Source organism: Thunnus albacares, chromosome 22, assembly GCF_914725855.1.
Source record: "Thunnus albacares chromosome 22, fThuAlb1.1, whole genome shotgun sequence".
NCBI classification, from domain to species: domain Eukaryota; kingdom Metazoa; phylum Chordata; class Actinopteri; order Scombriformes; family Scombridae; genus Thunnus; species Thunnus albacares.
This window is the reverse complement of record NC_058127.1, coordinates 24,737,493-24,758,133: the sequence shown is the minus strand read 5'-3', so window position 1 is coordinate 24,758,133 and position 20,641 is coordinate 24,737,493. Positions and strand designations below refer to the sequence as shown.

Genomic DNA, 20,641 nt, shown 5'->3' with positions numbered 1-20,641 from the left:
GAGAGGGCTGAGTGGAAAACTGAACGTCGGGTGTAAGATGTTACAAGTAGTGGACAGTTCAGCCAGAAGGTGAAAATAATCTTATTACAGACTTTTTCTTCAGTATCAAAAGTTATTTCTTGTTGTTGGACATCCACTTTTACTTTGAAATCTGCATGACTTTTCATGCAGATTTACCAAAATGTGAACAGATATAGGTTAAAAAAAATATTGATGTTGACAGTTTTAAGTGTAATATTCTGCAAGGTTCATCCTCAATAATCTTTGGATCGGACTATCATTTCCACTGGATTGCAGTGCAGGAAAAAGCTTGACTGATGTTGCATAGCTGTTATTTTTACCTCATCTCATATTGAAGCCTGATGCTTCTTGTGCGACAGGAAATGAGGAAATTACAAGCTCATTTTTTGTCAGACACTTCAAACTAACTTTTATCTGGACCTTCTGCCATTGCATGCACTACCTGCATTTGTTTAGTTTTATTATGCAGTATATGGCCCAATGAGCAATTATGGCACATTTAGGCATTTTTTTATCATAGAGATAAAGACCAACTTTATTTACACCTGTATTCTCCTCTGTCCCCATGAATCAGAATGGCTACACTCCTCTCCACATTGCGGCTAAGAAGAACCAGATGGAAATCGCCACGGTGCTGCTGCAATACGGAGCCGAGACCAACATCCTGACCAAGCAGGGTGTCACTCCACTCCATCTGGCCTCCCAAGAGGGCCATGCCGACATGGCTGCCCTGCTCATCAGCAAGGGAGCCGAGATCAATGTCCCCACCAAGGTACTGCAGGAACCTGGGATGGATTTAAACCAGCGAATACAATGACCATGAACAGAAAGTGTTTATGAGAAGTACAGTGTGAATTTTGAGCTAAATAAGCTTATTCACCCATGAAGAATGGACAGGATATGTCTGGATTTGGCTGCTGTAAGTAGAGTAACTGTTCTGTGTGTGTGTGTGTGTGTGTGTGTGTTCCCCATGCAGAGCGGCCTGACTGCCCTCCATCTGGCAGCCCAGGAAGACAAAGTCGCTGTTGCCGAGATCCTTGCCAAAAATGGAGCCAACCTCAACCAGCAGACCAAAGTATGAAGCAAAAAATAGTACTTTTTTTCATTTTGTGCATTTAGCTGACACTAAACAGCTTTCTGAACAGGAAGAGGCTTACTACCACCCAAGGACACTGTATTTGAATGCGACACCCTCTGTTTTTAAGATGATCTCATCTTAAAAGCCATCTTCCATCCTGCTAAATGCATCATATTCAGTGCGATGTTGTTCTTTGTATTTATGCAAGTGTTGTGTTTTTTTTGTGTTATTCAAGATCAGAGAATACAAACAGATTGTCTGTTGTTTTACAGTTGGGCTACACTCCGCTAATTGTAGCATGTCACTATGGCAACGCCAAGATGGTCAACTTCCTGCTTAAAAATGGAGCCAGTGTCAACGCCAAGACCAAGGTAATAAAGCTATAATGAACTGTTTATTTGTGGTTCTGAGATAATATATATTTTTTAAATTTTTATTAAACAACAACAAGAAGTTACTGATGACAAGTTCTTAGTGATGGTCAAAAATAGCTTGCTGGTATGTTTTTCTGAGATGTCAAACAAGACATAAAAGTGAAGTGATCTGTGTCCAAAACTGTGATCCAGAGGTAGATTTCCATATGACACTTATATATATGTCAGGTACTTGCATGGTGTAGTGTTGCTTGTTTTCAGTGTCTGTAAATCCCATGTTAATTAACCTTCATTGGCTCTCAGATAGTCAAACATGTGGCATTTTACCCTTCATACATTTTTACCTTCATAGATTAATCTTAAGATATTTGGGTCATTAACAAATAATAGTAAAACCTCCAGACTTTTGAAAAAGAAGGGCAGAAACCACTTCTGTTATGACATAATTAGTCTGAGTTACACAATGATTTACATTGTCTCAGTACCGAGATGTGGCTGCAGATGTAATGACTTTGTTATAGTACTTATCTGTGTAATTATTTATGCTAACATAATATAAACCTTAAATTGTATTAAAGGCTTAACTAAAACTTATATTTTAAAATATGCCCCAGTAACTCTGGATAATCCACAAAACACACTGTCAACTCATAGAACTACATTTTACCAAAGAAATAGTCCCTATGAGAAATGTTGACAGTGTGTTAATATACAGTATCTTGATATGTTTTTGTAAGTTTCAAGTCATAGTATTGATACTGACCATACATTAATTTATTGATACATTTTTACATTTTCATATTGTTATTTTCTTTCCCTCCCAGAATGGATACACTCCCCTTCACCAGGCAGCCCAGCAAGGAAACACACACATCATTAATGTACTGCTGCAATCTGGTGCCAAGCCGAATGCTATCACTGTGGTATGTAAACACACATCCACGCAAACACACACACATACATGTAGACATACAGACATTTAATGTACTGCGTGTTCTTGTCCAGAATGGTAACACTGCCCTGGGTATTGCTCGGAGGCTGGGCTACATCTCTGTGGTGGACACACTGAGGGTTGTCACAGAGGAGATCATCACCACCACAACGGTATGTCACATGCACGCATGCATGCACGTACATACACATACATTTAACTCACATTATAATCTTAAAATCTAGGTTAAGTTACAGATATCAAAAATCTGTGCTGGAATGAACATGTGCTTGGTGGAAAACAAATCCAAAGCTGTGACAAAGTTAGTATTCTTCATATAAGTAAATTTGAAATGTCTGACAAAATATTATGTGATAAATTATTGCAAAGAAAGCACTAATTTTACAATTTGCAGAACAAAAGACAAGTAAACATCTAGTTTTAAGCAACACTATGTAAGCTGTGAAAGAAGACATAATGAAGCTCGATTTAATACACTCAGGAGTTTTGTTGCTATAGCCTTACTTGGCCTGGTATGACCAGTAGCTTATGATGGCTAACGTTAGCACTCTTTAGATAGATATTGCTGTGTAACTTCCATTACTGAGTCAGTTCATTGGCTTTTTGACTTGCCTCTACTTTATTTACTTATTTACTACTTAATTTACTGCTGTCCTGTATTTGCCACTTGTGACCAAAGTGGTCATTGTTGAGCAAATGTTACATAATCTCGCTTTGAAATATGGGCTAAATTTAGGTGAGTTTAAACGTAGAAATCAAGGTTTTGTTTGACCTATTAAAGCCATGTTTTCTTGGAGGGGAATACATACGGTACATATAGTACCATTAAAAAAAACACTTACCATTCAAATTTAGAGGAAACCTTGCTGCATACACATCATGTTGGATGGGAGGCATTGCTGGAAACGATTCCTATCTTTATGTCATCCGTAGAGACAATTGTATGATTTCAGAGTTAGTCATATGAGGGTTAAATATATTGCAGTCTGAAAATATATTACAGTGTCCATTAATTAATAATTACCTTTAAGGCTGGACTTTTTCCAGACACTTACATATTATTTAGCATCAACTTGGATATATTGGAGCATTCAGAGAAATCTGATTTTCCCAATGGTAATTACAACTTGGATGTTGACAGAAACTCTCATATGACAGTTTTGATTTAGAATAACTTAAGAATTAACTGTACAATAATAATAAAAACCAATCGGCCTCTTTTCAAGCATTGTGTGTTTGTATTGTTAGAGGAAGTTGATTTATATATAGTGTGAACTATGGTCAATGGAATTCATTTCCTCCAATGCTGCCAGACGGTGACAGAGAAACACAAGCTGAACGTGCCAGAGACCATGACTGAAGTGCTGGATGTCTCGGATGAAGAGGGTGAGTCATGTTTCACACTGGAGCCTGTCATCATTAACCCACATGCTAGCCCTCAAATGAAAAGAGACCTCTCAGTGTTAACAGTAACTGAACATGTTTTTGTTACTGTGAGAATCATCACTTGACTCTTTTTAGCCTCTTTTAGCTCATTGTTTTGGTTTTACGGCCTGCAAACACCACTTTCATCAACCGTGTTTTTAGCTCTGAAAAACACTGATTTTAAGCAGGTAGCGAACAGTGAGTGATCAAACGGACAATGTTAGTAGCTAGAAGAGAAAAGTGATCACCTGGCAGCTAAAAACCCAGATGTTTTATGGAGACCAAACCAGAGCTAAAAAGAGAAATTCTACAGAAGGTGCATCAATTAATGCAGCTTTAAGGAGCTGATAACTAAGCTAATACTGTAACTTTAATTTATTACAGCACTTTACTTATGCAAACTGAGTTCCTATGCTTTTCCACACTGATTTATTTTGGAATTCTTGTCATTTTGTATCTTTTTGTTGTTGCTTTTTGTTGTCTTTTTTGAGCAGGAAAATTGTCTTTAAGACTATTTTAATATCTGTTACTGACTGGGTATTAGATGTCATAGTTTGAGTCCTTTTCTGTTTCAAGAATAAGCCTAAGTTTTGATGTACATACATGAGAGTTCACAGTCTCTCTGCGATTAGATTTTATAGGAGGTAGTGAATGACTGTGCTGTCCACCTACAGCATTGAAATCCATTGATGATGATGTTATGTCAGATGACCCGTTGGATGTGGAAGGTATTCAGCATGGTGCTTTGTGTGAGGGCTTGCTGTGCTGATTTTACCAACAGGGGAGAGTAGTGTTTTATGCATCTTGATGAGCCTGTGGTGTTTGCTTAGTTGCTACAATACTAACTCTAGTAGGATATTTGGATACCAGTGATACAGAGAAAGTGGTTGGAAGCCAAACCTTTATTTCCATAAGGAGTGAGTTTAAAAAATTTCCTTCATGAGGGTGTTGTTATCAGATATTAGTTTTAGCTGGGCATCAATATACTTTCCTCATGTATATTTAAATAAGCAGTTCAACATTTTGGGAATAATACTTATTTGCTTTCTTTTTAAGAGTGAGATGAGAAGAACCAAAAGAATCAATCTCATGTCTATGTGGAGCTAGCTCAGGGTAGATTAGCCTAGCTAGACATAAATGCACTAGTTCTAACAGATAAAGTATCTCCTAAAAGTACAGGCTTAGATCTGTTTTTCTGTTGTGTGTAACAAACAAAATGCATGCTAATTAGCAAGTTTCAGAGGTGAACTTTGGATGCACAGACTTGCTCTTTCCCCATGCTACTAGCCTTTATGCTAACATTCAGAAAGAGAGCAAATAAATGTTTGAAGTGAGTATTGTTTTGCTAGTCATAAGCTTGGATATTTTCTGTTTAACACTTGAACATAGCCAAGGGATAAATTCTTGGGTAGAAATTAAGCTACACTTTGCAGTGCTCTGAAAGTGTTTATCCTTCAGAGAAAATACAAGAAATACAGAGCAATGACACCAAGTCCAACAGTCAAACTAATCCCTGAAAGACTTTTCCCACAGCGTTGTCACTTCAAAGATTATTTCTAACCCCAAAAGAAAACAGTGACTCCCTTCTAAACTAATCCCACCTCAACTCATCAGGCTTTGCTCTAGCTGTATCAGGTGGGTGTTAGCATTAGCATTACAGGATTCATTTGATGTAATAGCCCAGAGATGTTTTTGTAGTTCAGCAACTTTGGAATATGAATGAGTATTTTGTAGGCATGTTCACTGGTTTGTACCATTTATTTTTTTTCTCATTTAAAATACAACTGTGACCTAGTTTGAGAAAGGGAGCTAATGGAGGAGGAGCCTGGAATTACATTACTTTCTCTGATTCTCTTCCAGCTAAGTTCAACTAATTCTATAACAAAAAACATAAACATACTCCCTCACTGATTGATATATTCTTATTTTCAAAATTTGCTGTATATTCTTCCCTCTCCAGGTAGCCAGTATTCTATTGGCATCAGAACATCTCTGTCTAACTCCAGTATGTTTCTCTGCTGTTCTGCCGGCCTAGCATAATGCTTTCTGCCACACCTGGGCCAGTAAAGTTAACTACATTTACCACAGTATCATATGCAGACACGCACTGCACTCTCAGGCCTGTGTTATCATGCCTTGGAGGTTATGCATTATACAAATTCAATTTGAACATGATTTGTAACTCCAGTCAATACAATAAGAGTATTTGGCAGTATGAGACAATAGTATGGAAGCCCATTTCTACCATTTAAAAAAAAAAAAAAAGAAAACTGTGACTTTTTCATTATTAGGTTTTCTTTTCCTAATAAATAATTATCTCATAGTCATTGATATATTATTTGTGTAATCAGTTCATTAATTTGATAATTTGATATTTAACATACAGTATTATCTGGTTTGATTTTTTAAGTTATCAAAAACTGATATAGTTTCCAATGTCTTTGTTTCCTCAAAACAAATCTAGAAAAAGGCACGCTAATGTTAAAACAGCAAAAGATTCACCCTTTATCTTGATCATCTTTGTGAATTTTATTTTCAACTAATGGACTGCAAAAAACTACTGACATGTTTCTTCATGAATCCTGCATCAGAGCATCATTTGCTCAGGGGAAACAAACATATTTCTGTTCTTTTTTGAAGCAAAGCACTGCACTGAAATTCAGACTTCAAATAAGACTGGTACAGAGGGAGCATATTTAACAATTAGGACAGAAATTCTTATACTAACTGCACCATTATTTTTGCAGTAATTAAAAGTGACTAGATTCTGTTCTTGAATTCCATCACACATTTTACTCATCTATCTGTTATGATATAAATATGATACAAAACATTTTGGCCCAGGTTAACCTGCAGCCAGTAGTGATGCTACCCCATGCTGTACAGTAGTGGAACAGCAGTAGAGCTTTGTCACCATCATTCAGATAACACAAGGCCAAAGAAAATGCTGCAATGATGTGCATCTGTTGGCTGTCAGATGTCAGAGGGAATGAAGAGTGTTAAGCAGAAGTTTACAGACTATCAGACTAGCAAACTTAAAGGATTACACTGTTTTTTAGAAAAGTTTACCCATTACATGATGTGACATACTGTAGATAGCTGCCATTCATACAGTATTTAGCCTGGTGCTTCATGCTAATATAGTAGATTACAATAAAGTGAGTGATAGTAGGCTAGTAGCATTATTTTAGGAGTAAGAAGCTAAATGGTAAGTATGCTAACGTTATATGCAGCTTTGCTGCTAAGTAAAGGACAAAACTCACATGGAATGCACTGTTTTGAGCTGGTTTGCAAAATTATCTTAACTCAAGGTCCACTTACTAGCTTTTTCGGAACTTTCAATCCTGTCTCTTGAGATGTTTGGTTGGTATGAGACCAGATGGCTCAGTTTTTCTGTTTTAAGTTTCCATAAGGAGTGAAAGGTGTATATAGCTAAAGAGTATTCTGCAGAAGGTGACATTTAGCTGAAATATTTTACACAGTACATCAGGTGTTGCCTTAATGATGTTGCTTTGGTACTACACATGCAGTGTGATATGTTAAATCCCTGTGTTGTACCTCGTTCCTACCTTTCAGGGAACTAAAGATAGTCATACATTTTGCTTTATTTATGAAATTTCTGAATTTACAGGCCAAAAGATAAAATATCTTTTGTCCTTTTATTTTGGTTTATGCTAGTGCCTATTGCTCCTAGTATATCATATGTTAACAAGGTAGCATTGGAGCTACATTAGGATAATTTGATGTCTATGTTTATATCACATCATCCTGACTAATAGCTGTATATTCCAAAAACCTGGAGTGTTCCTTGCTTTGTCTTCATTCATGAATTCACCTTCACTTCACCCTCCTATCTGCTCTCACAAGGCGATGACACCATGACGGGTGACGGAGGGGAGTATCTAAGGGCCGAAGACCTCAGGGAGCTGGGAGATGACTCCCTGCCAGGACAGTATCTGGATGGAATGAACTACCTCCGCTTCAGCCTGGAGGGAGGACGCACCGACAGGTAAACCCAACTCTGTACTGAAGGCAAGCGAGGATTAAGTAGTGAGGAAGTAAAACTCTTGCTGGATAAATAAAACTGTTGTCCAGGTTTAAAAAAATTCTATGCATGGGTTGCAAATGATGCCAAATTAATCAGTCAGAATAAATGTTTACGCCCACGTGCTCCATGCACAAGCAAATGCTCATCTGCTCTGTGGGGCAAACAACTGTTCCAGATGGTCCATGCACATTTTTAGAGCAACAAGCACTCAGAGCTGTTTTGGGGTTTTTACACAACACTCTTTTTCCAAATATTAGGCAATGTGATCTCTGTTAATATAGTTCCTCTTTTGATCCTGTTTCTGTGTAATTACTGTCTGATTATTGCTGTTTGTTGTGGATGGCTGTTCTAACTTAACCATGAATGAGTGTGTAACTGTGATGTTATCTGTACACATCTCCTCTTGAGGAACACCAACTAAACAACTAACTGCCTGTATTTGTATGTGTGTGTGTGTGTGTTTTGCAACCTCTCCTGCTCATACTTCATCGTTGGTCTCCCTTGTCATGCCTCCATAGTCGATTGCGAAGGTATGTGCTGACACTGGCCAAATATCTGGCCTTTTAAATCTTCAGCACTACAGTACAGTAACTGTCTCCCTGGGGCTGGGTATGGAACCTCAGTACGTTTTGAGTACTGATTGAAGTGTACACTGAATATCTAAAGCAGTCAAGTACTGAATGCTTGAACAGATTCTTTCTCTGTGTTTGATTAGATATTTCTTGACTTAAAACTATTTTATTTTATTTTTTGCAGTTTTTTTTTGTTTTTTACTGTACAGTTAAGACAACACTGATGTAAAACATATGTGTTGTTTTAGTCACAGCATTGAAAATACCCAGCCCTAATCTTAATTTCAGTGTAATGATTCCACTCATTCAATCGCATGATTTTTCCTAATTGATGTTCATTAAAGTCATGAGATCCGGGGTAGGACACTCTTTAAAGTGAACTTTCTTTTTAGTCCTTATTGATTTCCTACCCTGCTGTTATCTCTAGTTGTTTTCATGACTAGCTTAACTGTTTCATTCTTCTCTTCTCCAGTTCTGACAGGTCCTTCACGCCCACCCACCACAGCTACTACTCCCCTAAACATGAATGCATGATGGATGACATGCTCACCAGTCAGCAGGTACAGTACATAAAAACTGCCACAGCAGGTGAAATACATTTTTAGTTGGTATGATTATGTATGAAGAGTTGCACTGGTTGTCTATGAGAAGATTTTGAATTGAGAATTGACTTATTCTTTACTTACGTTAACTAGTAAAGTCCACTATATTTATTTAATAAATGCCAATATATATGATATATATGATATGCCAATAAATTGGGATTCCAACCAAAAAGACTATATATTATATTTATATTAAAGAACCCCTTCTAGCCTGTTAGAACTATTCATTTTAGATTGGTAGCCTTTCTGAGACCCAGCAGGTAGGCTTTGATTCTCTTCTTTGAAAACAAGATGCTAACAGCACAAAAATCTGATTTATCAAAAAAAATAGACCCTTAACATTATTAGAATTCTGTCTAAATCATTGGTATTGCCACTAGAATTAAAAGGGTTATTCACAAAATTATTGATATTGAACAAAATTGCTTTGTTGAGCATAGATTTATTGGTGATGGTATTCTCCTGGAAATTTTTGATTTGTATGAAAAATAATTTTTGGAGCTGAATTTGAGAAAGCCTTTGACCCTGTGAGATGGGACTATGTTTATAAATGTATGGAGTTCATTAACTTTGGCAGGTCTTTAATAAATTGGTAAAAAGTTACCTATAATAGTCAATCAAGTAATAAAACAGTGGTTATTTATCTCAAGATATCTAGTTATCAAGGAGGGGTCAGACAGGGTTGTCCGCTGTCTCCATGTATGTTTTTAAAGGTTTAATTAATAACAGTATTGAGTCATAATTTGCCTCAATTTGCTGTCTTTGTCTTGAGAATGACAACAATGATGATGATTATCATCCTAGCATGTTCGTAAAGAATCTCAGTCATTCAGTTCATTATAAATAAGCATATTAATAGGCGAAAGTTGCTGGACTTTGTTTGGTCTTGAAGACCAAACTCCTCTTATCCAAGAGGCTTCATTGGTGCTACAATGACATTCTGACATCCCTTCTCATCTAAATTCATATGATGCTGACTTGACAACCCACACGTGACCTCAATGGGTTTGATGTTAAGACAGCAGTATGCTTCATACAAACTTATTTTCAGAACTTTCTGAAACAGATAATCTGATTCTTTTCATCAAGTCTACAAAGACATGTAATTGTGTGACAGAGATCAGGGAGGCCAATAGGAGGCTATGATAGCAAGCTTTTTTGGAGTGTAGCCATTTGTTGTGCCGTTGGACGTGGTTGAACGATATGTTGTACCAACCTGTTTGTTTGAAGCATACTGAGGTCTTAACATTGCGGTGTCAATGACCCACAAAGGTTTCTCCATCAACTGTTGCCTAAGACTTCTAGATATACTGTGACCTGAATGATTGAGAAACTTAATTCTCTTGGTCAGGAAATAGTTAAATTATATGTCCTCCTCTTCAGTCAGTATTGCTACGTACGATGCAATAATTTCTATCTAATAAGAGGTTCTTTGTTTGATTCTAGATTTCGTCACTTGCCAGGGAAAATGAGAGGGATTCGTACCGGCTGAGTTGGGGTACAGAGAACCTGGACAACGTGGCTTTATCCTCTAGCCCAATTCACTCTGGGTACGTACAGTCAGAGTGGAGAAAAGACGGTTAACAATGAAAAGACAGATCCTGTAAATTCATGAATATGCATAGAAGATTAACCCATTCTCACCAAGGTCCTGATAGCAGAGCTGCTATTATGTTCCAAGTAGTTAATTACATTTAATCACACTATTTCTTAATTTGTTGATTAACGTTCATTTAAAATCTGTGTTTCAATGATCTGTTACGTCGCCAGTGCTTGGAGTGGAGTGTGGAGTCTTATTTGGCAGCTGTTACTGTGAATATGTTGTACTTCTTCATTAGGGCACAAAAAGACATTTAGCATATTATTATTTTGTAACAAAGGCCTGATCTCTTGTAATTTGTCCCTAATCCTCCTTTGATCCTCCAGTTTTCTTAATAAGCAGCTTTAGGCAGCAAAACAACTAATTAAGCAATTAGTAAGATCAAAAATCTAAAACAATATATATTTATACAATTACAGGGACATTTTGAACAATCTCTTTAAGGCAGTTTGCGAGGCCCATCTCAAAATGAAAAAAATCAAGAATTTATTTTTTGGGGACACGGCTCAAAATCTCTACTTTTTGCAGTCCTATTGGGTTTTAAAATGTATACGTATATTTATTTTTTCTCTCTACATCATTTCTATGAACCCAAAAGTATAAATTAATGACAAAGTCTACAAGTATCTTCATACTTGGGGCAAATCAGAAGTTCTTCCTAGCAGCTTGAAGTGTGACACCTGTTGTGAAACATGGGCATAGTCTAGAAAAACTATTTTGGGTTCACCTTGAAGTGTCAGTTGTGGGTTCCATCTCCCCTGAGTTCTACACGAAATGTGAAACTTTTCTTTTGTGAAATGGAATGGATATCAATCTCATGTCTGTGTGTTAAGCACAGGATGTGGTTAACTTAGCTTTTCACAAAAAACTGCTAACCTAGCTTTGTCCAAACCTCTAAAGCTTTCTAATCAGCATTTTGCATCTCACTAGTTTAATCTATACATAAAAAGAATTATAAAAGAATTGTGGTGTAGGGGGAGTTCCATGTAGGAACGCAGCTTCCGAAAGTCTTTTCATCACAGTGACTTATACCCAAACCTGTATTCACTGATCCTATCTTACAACCCATGCTATAGTAGAAGACACTGTACAGAAGTTCTGGGTAGATTGATAAACTGTTGTTCGTTAAAAAATACTTCTAACATGTAACTGCCCCCAATTTTGTGAGCTTTAGAGATGTTGATAGGCGCATTTTGAATGTCAAAGCCAGACTAGCTGTTTTTTCCTGCTTCCGGTCTTTGTGTTAAGCTAGGCTAACCACTTCCTGACTCAAGCTCTGTAGTTAAAGCTGGAGTGCGGAACTTTTTTCTCCCCCTTCTGGCAGTAAGAGTAATTACAAGAACACAAGCTTATGTCATAGGCTCTGCTGTAGTCTACTCTGTCACTACTGTTGCTGCTGTAAAACAGTAGATAAATTGTTTTGAGCATCACACAACCCCCCCAAAATAATTTGTTTTGCTATCAGAATTTGATCCATTTGATTAAATTATTTTATCCACATTCAAGTTAGCAGAGAGCTAACAAGAAGTTAGTCTGCCTGGCCAGCAGAAGTCTGCATTCATGCATTCATCTGGCCAGTGTGGGAATGTCAAACCCCAAACCAGATTAAAAACTGTGGTATACTGTGAAATACAGAGAGATTTATCTGGTGAATGAACTCGTTTGGCAAGGGCTTGAATGTAATGTTCATTTATATGTAAAAGTTCCGCACTGCAGATTTAACACACAGACTGATGAGATTGATATCAATCTTCTCATCTCTCCCTCTGGGAAAAAAGTGAATAAGCTTATTTCTCTTAATGTGTAACTATTCCATTAAGTAGGAAAGAGCCTACAGCACATACACAGTATTAAAATTAAATTTATCATGTCAGTCTGTTTAACTCCTTGGCGTCTTCCACAACAAATTGACTCTTTTCCTTATTCTTCTTATTCCTACTGGCTGTTTTTCCTCTCTGGGTTTCACTCTCTCTGAATTGTTTCTGCTTGACTTTTGATTCCTTTCTGTCTGATGTGGTTGTTGTTTTTAGCCATTCCTCTCCGTGCCCTGATCATGGAGACCACAGCAGGTGACCCTCTGCACCTTGGTTAAATCATTTTTCTCCTCATGTTCATCACTCTCTTCCTCCCCTCACAGTGTGCTCTCCTGGCGGAGAGGTGTATGTGTCACTGTCCTCAACAGACATCGCCTCATATACTTCTCTTGGGTTTACCACAATGTGGTAAATTATTTTAATCTGATTAAAATTGTCAAAATATTAATCCTGGTTCCGCATGCCAAGTCAAGAGATGATTTCTCCACATGGATAGATCATGTGATTTGGCTTTAGATGAAAACTAGCACTAAAATGTGGATATCTGAGGAAAAAGAGGTGATGAAAGTTGAGGACATATTTGTTTATTTCACACAATGTCTTGTGAATTGTGCATTTCAACTAACATTCCCACCAATGCTCTGTTTTAGTCTGAAGAATACTTTGGTATAAAACAATATTCAGTAAGTTAATTTTATACAACATGCAAGACAATCACTTTGGATCTCATTAAGAAGAGAATGATCTGATTGATATACTGTCTGGCAACCGGGAAGATTAATTGTATATGCTTAGCATATTGAACTAAAAGGTATGTTACAGCCATGGAGGACAACAGTCTTTGTCTTCTAACTTTTGCTGGTCGTGTTGCTGAATACAATAACTGATGTTATGTCTCTGTGTGTTTTAAACACTGTTATGCTTGCTTTACTGAAGCCACTACAAAAGCAAGATCACATTTGGTATGGTATCATATTGTAAAGTCACCTCATCACACCAATACTCCCTCTCATTGAGATGTGTTATCCATGTGCATATTTGCCACTTTGCATGGGGTGTGAGGCAAAAGAGTCTCAAGCTACAGTATAACCTCAAAAAGTTTAATGCAGTTTGATGAGTTTAAAGAGAACTGTTGATCATCTTGCCCATTCAGTATTGAGAAAATAGACACCAAAAGTATTATTATTATTATTAAAATGTCCCCTCTAGATCCCTGTCTGCATGGCAATACCAGTAAAAAATAGCATGATGAGTGTGAGTAAGGAGACTGGGTTCTTTTAGTAATGAAACATTCATGTTAATCATAATATGACATGTATGTTTATTAATGTTTGGTGTCTACTTTCTCATCACTTAATGGGGTCAAATGATATACAGTACGTAATTAATTTGCATGTATATCTTCTGATTCGCCATAGCTTCCTGGTCAGCTTCATGGTGGACGCCAGGGGCGGAGCCATGCGTGGTTGCCGACACAACGGCCTACGCATCATCATCCCGCCCAGGAAGTGTAGTGCACCCACACGAGTGACATGCCGGCTGGTGAAGAGGCACCGTCTGGCCACCATGCCCCCTATGGTTGAGGGCGAGGGCCTGGCCAGCAGGCTCATCGAGGTGGGGCCCTCTGGAGCCCAGTTCCTTGGGTAAGGATGGATGATGGAATAAATGAATACCTTGGAAGTTAGTAAAAGTTGAGGATTAACAGAGAAGAGGAAAATGTAGAGGTAGCAAAAAAAGGGTGAAATGTCAAATAGTGTAGATACCAGCAATAGATACAGTATATTGATACTACATGAAGATGTAGTATCATTTCAATACTAGTTAGCGGTAGAACAATTTGTCGACTGGAACCTGCGCCTTTTCACTTCTTACACATTTTTGTCTAGTTTCGGATATTTTATGCCAACAACCTTTGAAATGAAATAGAATCAAATGGAAAAACTGAATTTCAAAAGTGTTTTATATTCCTGGTGTAAGCAGGAAGATTAGGAGTAAGACAAGAAGAAGAGGTGCCACTACCTCTACATTTAAGCTATCGTCTATGATTTGTATTCCTTGAAATGAAACGCTTACAACTTGCTGCCCGTTTTTTTCAGATTAATTTCCCCTTGCCTCTGCCTTACTAAAACTCTTTCTGTATTTGCTCTTGCTTTTCCCAGCGGCAGGAATCTGATAATCTTTGCTCTTCAGCATGCCCTGTTTTCTTTCTTAACAGCTGCAGTCTAACTCTTTTTAACCTTTAGTCCCCACCCTTACTGGAAAAGCCTCCAGTATATTGCACCATGATTGGTTTGATATGTAGCCTCAGAGTCTGACCTCTGCTGGTAATGTTTGAGACAGTATAGAACAAAAGCATTCATACTACACTCTGAGTTGCCAATATATATGTAATTCCATTTTTGGCTTTTAAGGTTATCCACTATCTATCCATTTCTGACATGACAGAGGTTCTCCCTGATCAAAGCTACTGAAATTTGTTGTTCTTATCATTATGTTTATATTAAATGTCTGCAGTACAAACTCTGGAGTGAAACTGGCCACATTCTGCCTTAACATGATCACTCCCATTATGATGTAATTTATCACTTTTTGTTTGTTGAATTTGAAACATACCCTACAGTTTATCTGAAACTTCAAAAATGTCCTTACTGGCCTATAAAAAATTGACATATACGGAGGCCCAAAGTGTTCAAAAGTAATTAAATACTAAAGTATTGTGTAACCATGAAATTTTGAAATAATCCAATGCATTTTTAAATCTCTGTTCATTAGCTCATTATTATTTCTGCTTGTTTTCACAATAACAGATTTTGTTTAAAGTTTTTACTATTTAATTCCAGCAGCTTTTTATTTTAAAATATTCCTGTTAGACTGTTTTATTTCACAACACCATTGGCTTTTCGTTTATTGAAAGCAACAGCCAATCACATTCTAATCAGTTACTGGGAAAAATGGCATTGTGAAATAGAAACTTCAAACTGGCATTTTGAAATAAAAACTCCTGGAATGTAATAAAAATGAGCTGAGCTGAGTTTTTAAAATGTATTGAATATTTCACAATTTTGTGGTTACATTATTTACTTTATGTGTATTTATTCATATGATTATTTATCTCATAATTTCTTCTTATTAATTTATTTAATTCTGTGCACTTTTGGTCTCCATTGACATGCAGTTAAAAAATTGACATTGTTTATCTCACTTAGGTCTTGCACATCAGTCCCCAAGGCTTCTATTTTGCACCCAATCAAAACATTGTGTGTGCTCTTTCTTCCTCACTGCTGCATATGGACGCTTGGTTGATCACACAGTAAACTCCACCTACCCAATGCCCCTCCACCTCTTAATGAGGGAGAGAGTTTGGTTAGCAGAATCCTCCAGCTCGGCCCGCCGGGGACAAAATTCCTCGGGTAGGGTGGAAACAAATCAACAGTTTTGCATATGAAACAATCCATGGATGCCGGTCTCACTATTTTCCTTTACAAACCCTTCCATTTGACGTTACATTGTCTCTCTGTTGTTGTGCTCCCATGCCTGCACTAGTGTCTTGTACTACACTTTAACTGGTACTTATTACCATTAGAAATCACATTGCTGTAACTTCATGTTGCTGTTTGTTTTCTTTAATGCTTTTTTTCTGCTAAGCTTTTTGTATTTCAGTGTGTGGCATTGTATGTTTTCATACCTCCCGTTTTCTAAATAGTTATGTGTTAAAAACCTTTTTCATGTGAAATTTAAATGGTTGTGTGGCATCCAAGTAGTTAGGGTAGGTAGGGAATTAGGTGAAATTTAATTGCATGGTGTGGTTCTGAGGTTGGCTCAGTTTTTTTTTCCTGTCACGTAAATGTTGTTGACCAACTAACAGGCCCATTTAATAAAACTGTAGTGTAATCCGTCAGAGTATCTTAGTGCAGCTCTGAAGGATTAAAAGCAAAGTACTAGTCTTTGACATATTGAATGCTCTGCAGTTTTCTCACCATTTTAAGGCCAACTTAAAAATATAAAAGAAAAATGTCAACATCACATTATGGAATCTCAAAGTCCATCAAACTGTCCAACATCGAACAAGTTTCTCCTACCACTGTTTTGAACCACCAAAGTGCAAGAAGCTACTGAAGTTCTAAATAAAGCTTTAAATTTTAAACATTGTCAAAAATTACAAAAAAGAAAAAATATTATCATGTACTGTAAGGCCAAACCACTATTTACATATCACATGAAAATATCAGCAGTCATGCTTTAATCGCTGTCTTTGTCATTTGGTGGATTGTACTTAATGTAGCATGCTTCTTATAGATATTTGTTGTAGCTAGCTTGTTGTGATTGTGCACATCAGGTAAGTATTAAAGTGACACTAATACTTTAGCATTAAATATAGTGAATCTAGAAAACACTTTTCTTAAATTGGGTAACTCACCCTTTGTAGATAATGGCAAGTTTTGACAATAGTTATTTTAGTTTTCATAGCGAGAACTTCTTAAACTACTCCTGCAGCATAATCTGCCTCTCTGCTGTCCATTAGTAGAAACATTCACCCCAATATGGCCAAATGCACTGCTTCCATTTGTAGCTAGCTTACTATGGTACGTATTTAAATTTGTCTCTCACAAATAGCGTTTTACATTGTCGTGAGCAACTAAGTTAAGCAGGTCACTGTATAGCAGTACAAATCTGGAAAACTACCTCGATGAAGACAAAGTTAACATTAGAATTGGCACAATTCTGTCAGGTACACGCTAAAAGTGAATTCACCTTTTGCACTTGTGCATAGTTGAATGGCTAAAGAAGTATGTTGCAGAGTGATGTTGCATTGTGCTGCTGCCAAATTAGCATCTTCATTTTTAGTTGGAGCTCCATGCAGCATTATTGTCACTGCACCAACACATTGGCCTCAGTGAAACAGCGATGTTTTTTTGCTACACTGCCATTGACAACCCAGCCACATTATATTCAAGACCATTTCCAAAGGTACTGGAGTTGCAGTTAAGGCTAGAGCAATTTGAGCATTGTTGAAGTCAGACCAACATAGACAATACACAGTATATGTGTTTGTAAAATAGTTTCTAGCTGAATGAGTCAAATGTATCAAATGTAAGCTAATTCTAGCTGTGTACATAACTAGCACAAAAAGATGAGAAGGAGATGACTACTGGGTGTTGTTATGTCACCCAGGTCACGCATGATTATGTTGATATGTGCGCGTGATGGAAATCCAAGTAGTACATACTGTCATCCAAAACTTCTTAGCATCATGGTTACATCCTTAAATATTGTTTGTATTACTGAAGGAAATAGAAACAGAGGTGAACATTGTACAAACAATATATGTATTTAAAAATGTTTGTCAACACTGAATAATGAGGAGTCAATTATACCAAATCAAGTTTTTTTGGAACTCAAGTATGACAATCCCAATTACACATACACATCTACAAGGACATCGTTATAGTCCATGACATTCTGTACTTACTTTCTTCATCTACCCCTCCAGTCCAGTGATTGTGGAGATCCCCCATTTTGCTGCTCTGCGGGGGAAGGAGCGGGAGCTGGTGATCCTAAGGAGTGAGACAGGAGAGAGCTGGAAGGAGCATCACTGTGAATACACCCAAGAGGAACTCAACCAGATACTCAATGGCATGGACGAAGGTCAGTCTCTGCTGGTGTACTAGTAGACTGCAGCATGAGCTGAGAAAAGCAAATCTAAAAAGTATAATTTGTTTTTAACATCCATGTCCCTGGCACCTATCCCTCTCTGCTTACCTGCCCCAGAGCTGGACACACCAGAGGAGCTAGAGAGGAAGCGCATTTGCCGTATCATCACCAGAGATTTCCCACAATACTTTGCGGTGGTGTCGCGCATCAAGCAAGATAGTAATCTGATTGGTCCTGAAGGAGGCATCCTGAGCAGCACTGTTGTGCCCCAAGTGCAGGCAGTTTTTCCTGAGGGCGCCCTCACCAAGAGGATCAGGGTTGGCCTGCAGGTAATAGTTAATTGTAGTTTTGGTAATAAGATTTATCTGTTGTATTTGTTTTAACATAGAATACTGTAGCAGACTCTGGTGCAAATTTGTTAAAGATGTTTAGATGTTGATATAGATAGATAGATATTGTAGTCAAGATTCAGAGCTTGGATGTTAAACCATCCCAATATTAAAAAGTAGGTTTCCTATGGAGGATACACAGCAGAAGCTTGACATGATGATGACAATAGCTGAAAAGTTAAGGGATCATATTTATTACAATTCCTCCTGGGGGGAACATAAATGAACCATATTTCATGGCAATTAATCCAACACATGTTGAAACATTTCACTCTGACTAAAAAATGCTAAATTCATGGCGCTAGATGAAAACCCAGGAGACCCAAAGTTGTTGACTTCATTGTCTGGAAACCATGAATGTCTGTACCAAATTTGTGCCAATACAGCTTGTAAATTTGAAGATATTTGGATAAGTGAAACTTAAAAGAGATCAGGGAATTCATCAGGATACCATCTCTGTGGACCACAAATCACTTCTAGTGGTAGAAGTAGCTGCATTTATCATAGCAGCTGAAAGTTTGTGAAACATAACATCTAGTGGACATCTGTTTAGTGTCAAAGTTTGTGGAGTTCTCCAACATTGATAAATCAATTTATTGGTAGCAGACATACCAGCCAACTATATTTTATTTACCCTTTTTTGGGAGTTTAAATTCTTGAGTGGTCATTTAAGATATAAAGAGCCAGATCCATTGGAAAATGGTTGATACCGTTTCCTGCCGAAAGGAACGTACCCTTGGTAGTCCCATACCATGTGTATGAAAGTGTTCCTAACTGGGGTGTTAGATTAGATGGTTGTTGTATGATAAAAATTGTAATCAGTCAGTTGACCACCCTGGTACAAAGTTTACTGCTGCCAAAATGAGTTAGGTGACCATCCTCAGTGCATGACCATAGCTTAGACATTAATCCTCTGTTGGATTTATTAGTCCCAGGGGCTAATATTGTTGTATACTCTGTCTACTCTCCCAGGCCCAGCCAGTGAACGTGGATGTAGTGAGGAAGATCCTGGGGAACAAGGCCACCTTCAGCCCCATCGTCACGCTGGAGCCCCGTAGGAGGAAGTTCCATAAACCCATCACCATGACTATCCCTATCCCCAAAAGCAACTCCGACCCGGTCCTCAATGGTTTCGGAGGGGACACTCCTACCTTACGACTGCTCTGTAGTATCACCGGTTAGAGAACACACTTGAGAATCTGCATTGGCTAACCACAGGCACATGCTCATACTCAAATTTGTCAATCATGTGTTTGTGTCCATTTTCAGGTGGAACAACGCCAGCCCAATGGGAGGATATAACAGGAACCACTCCATTAACATTTATCAATGACTGTGTCTCTTTCACAACCAATGTGTCCGCCAGGTAACATAAAACAATTGTTTGATGAAGCACAGCTAAATCCATTGCTGAACTCAGATGCACCAGCCAATAAACACCTAACCTCACCGGTTCTTTCTAATTCCCTTCTGATTTCTAGGTTCTGGCTCATAGACTGTCGGCAAGTCCAGGAATCTGTCAACTTCTCCACTCAGGTGTACAGGGAGATCATCTGTGTCCCTTACATGGCCAAGTTTGTCATCTTTGCCAAGACCCACGACCCCATTGAGGCCCGCCTGCGCTGCTTCTGCATGACAGACGACAAGATCGACAAAACACTGGAGCAGCAGGAGAACTTTACCGAGGTGGCCCGCAGCCGGGATGTAGAGGTGAGGAGTGTCTCTCCAACCACAGCTGATGCCATGATGGAGGTTCACCAAGAAAGATTGGGCGAAAATGGCTCTATACTTAACTTCGTGTTAAAGTGATTGTTTGATGTGTGGGTGTAGCTCACTTCACTTTAAAAGCCTAAAAGCTGCATTTTGTACCATCTAAAGGCAAGAGATGTTTGGCTTAACCCTGAACACAATCAATAGCAATAATCTATACATCGACCTATAACAGCATGACTAACCCTGTCAAGATCAGCGTTAGAAACAAATTACCTAATTTTTTAGGTGCGTGACTTAGACAACTTGTGACTTTTATGTTAATTGAAAGGTCACTGTCAAAGATCACACCAAAAATAATGCCTGCAGGTTTTGTATTTGCAGACAGGGAGCCAATACTG

At 37.9% G+C, this 20,641-nt stretch overlaps 1 protein-coding gene across 3 annotated transcripts in view; it reads left to right on the top strand.

Annotated features, from left to right (window-relative positions):
• Positions 1-20,641, top strand: part of ank2b (ankyrin 2b, neuronal) — a 149,456-nt gene that overhangs the window by 95,994 nt on the left and 32,821 nt on the right. For 2 of the 3 annotated variants that reach the window (XM_044341039.1, XM_044341040.1), the window contains exons 17-33: positions 596-793; positions 998-1,096; positions 1,372-1,470; positions 2,298-2,396; positions 2,479-2,577; positions 3,739-3,811; positions 7,718-7,859; positions 8,943-9,030; positions 10,522-10,625; positions 12,706-12,744; positions 13,908-14,132; positions 15,801-15,899; positions 17,981-18,135; positions 18,259-18,470; positions 19,503-19,707; positions 19,800-19,896; positions 20,012-20,240. In XM_044341039.1, the coding sequence (XP_044196974.1) occupies positions 596-793; positions 998-1,096; positions 1,372-1,470; positions 2,298-2,396; positions 2,479-2,577; positions 3,739-3,811; positions 7,718-7,859; positions 8,943-9,030; positions 10,522-10,625; positions 12,706-12,744; positions 13,908-14,132; positions 15,801-15,899; positions 17,981-18,135; positions 18,259-18,470; positions 19,503-19,707; positions 19,800-19,896; positions 20,012-20,240 (2,262 nt within the window). Of the gene's footprint in view, positions 1-595; positions 794-997; positions 1,097-1,371; positions 1,471-2,297; positions 2,397-2,478; positions 2,578-3,738; positions 3,812-4,524; positions 4,579-7,717; positions 7,860-8,416; positions 8,429-8,942; positions 9,031-10,521; positions 10,626-12,705; positions 12,745-13,907; positions 14,133-15,800; positions 15,900-17,980; positions 18,136-18,258; positions 18,471-19,502; positions 19,708-19,799; positions 19,897-20,011; positions 20,241-20,641 lie in introns of all 3 variants that reach the window. The other variant, XM_044341038.1, reaches the window with a different exon arrangement.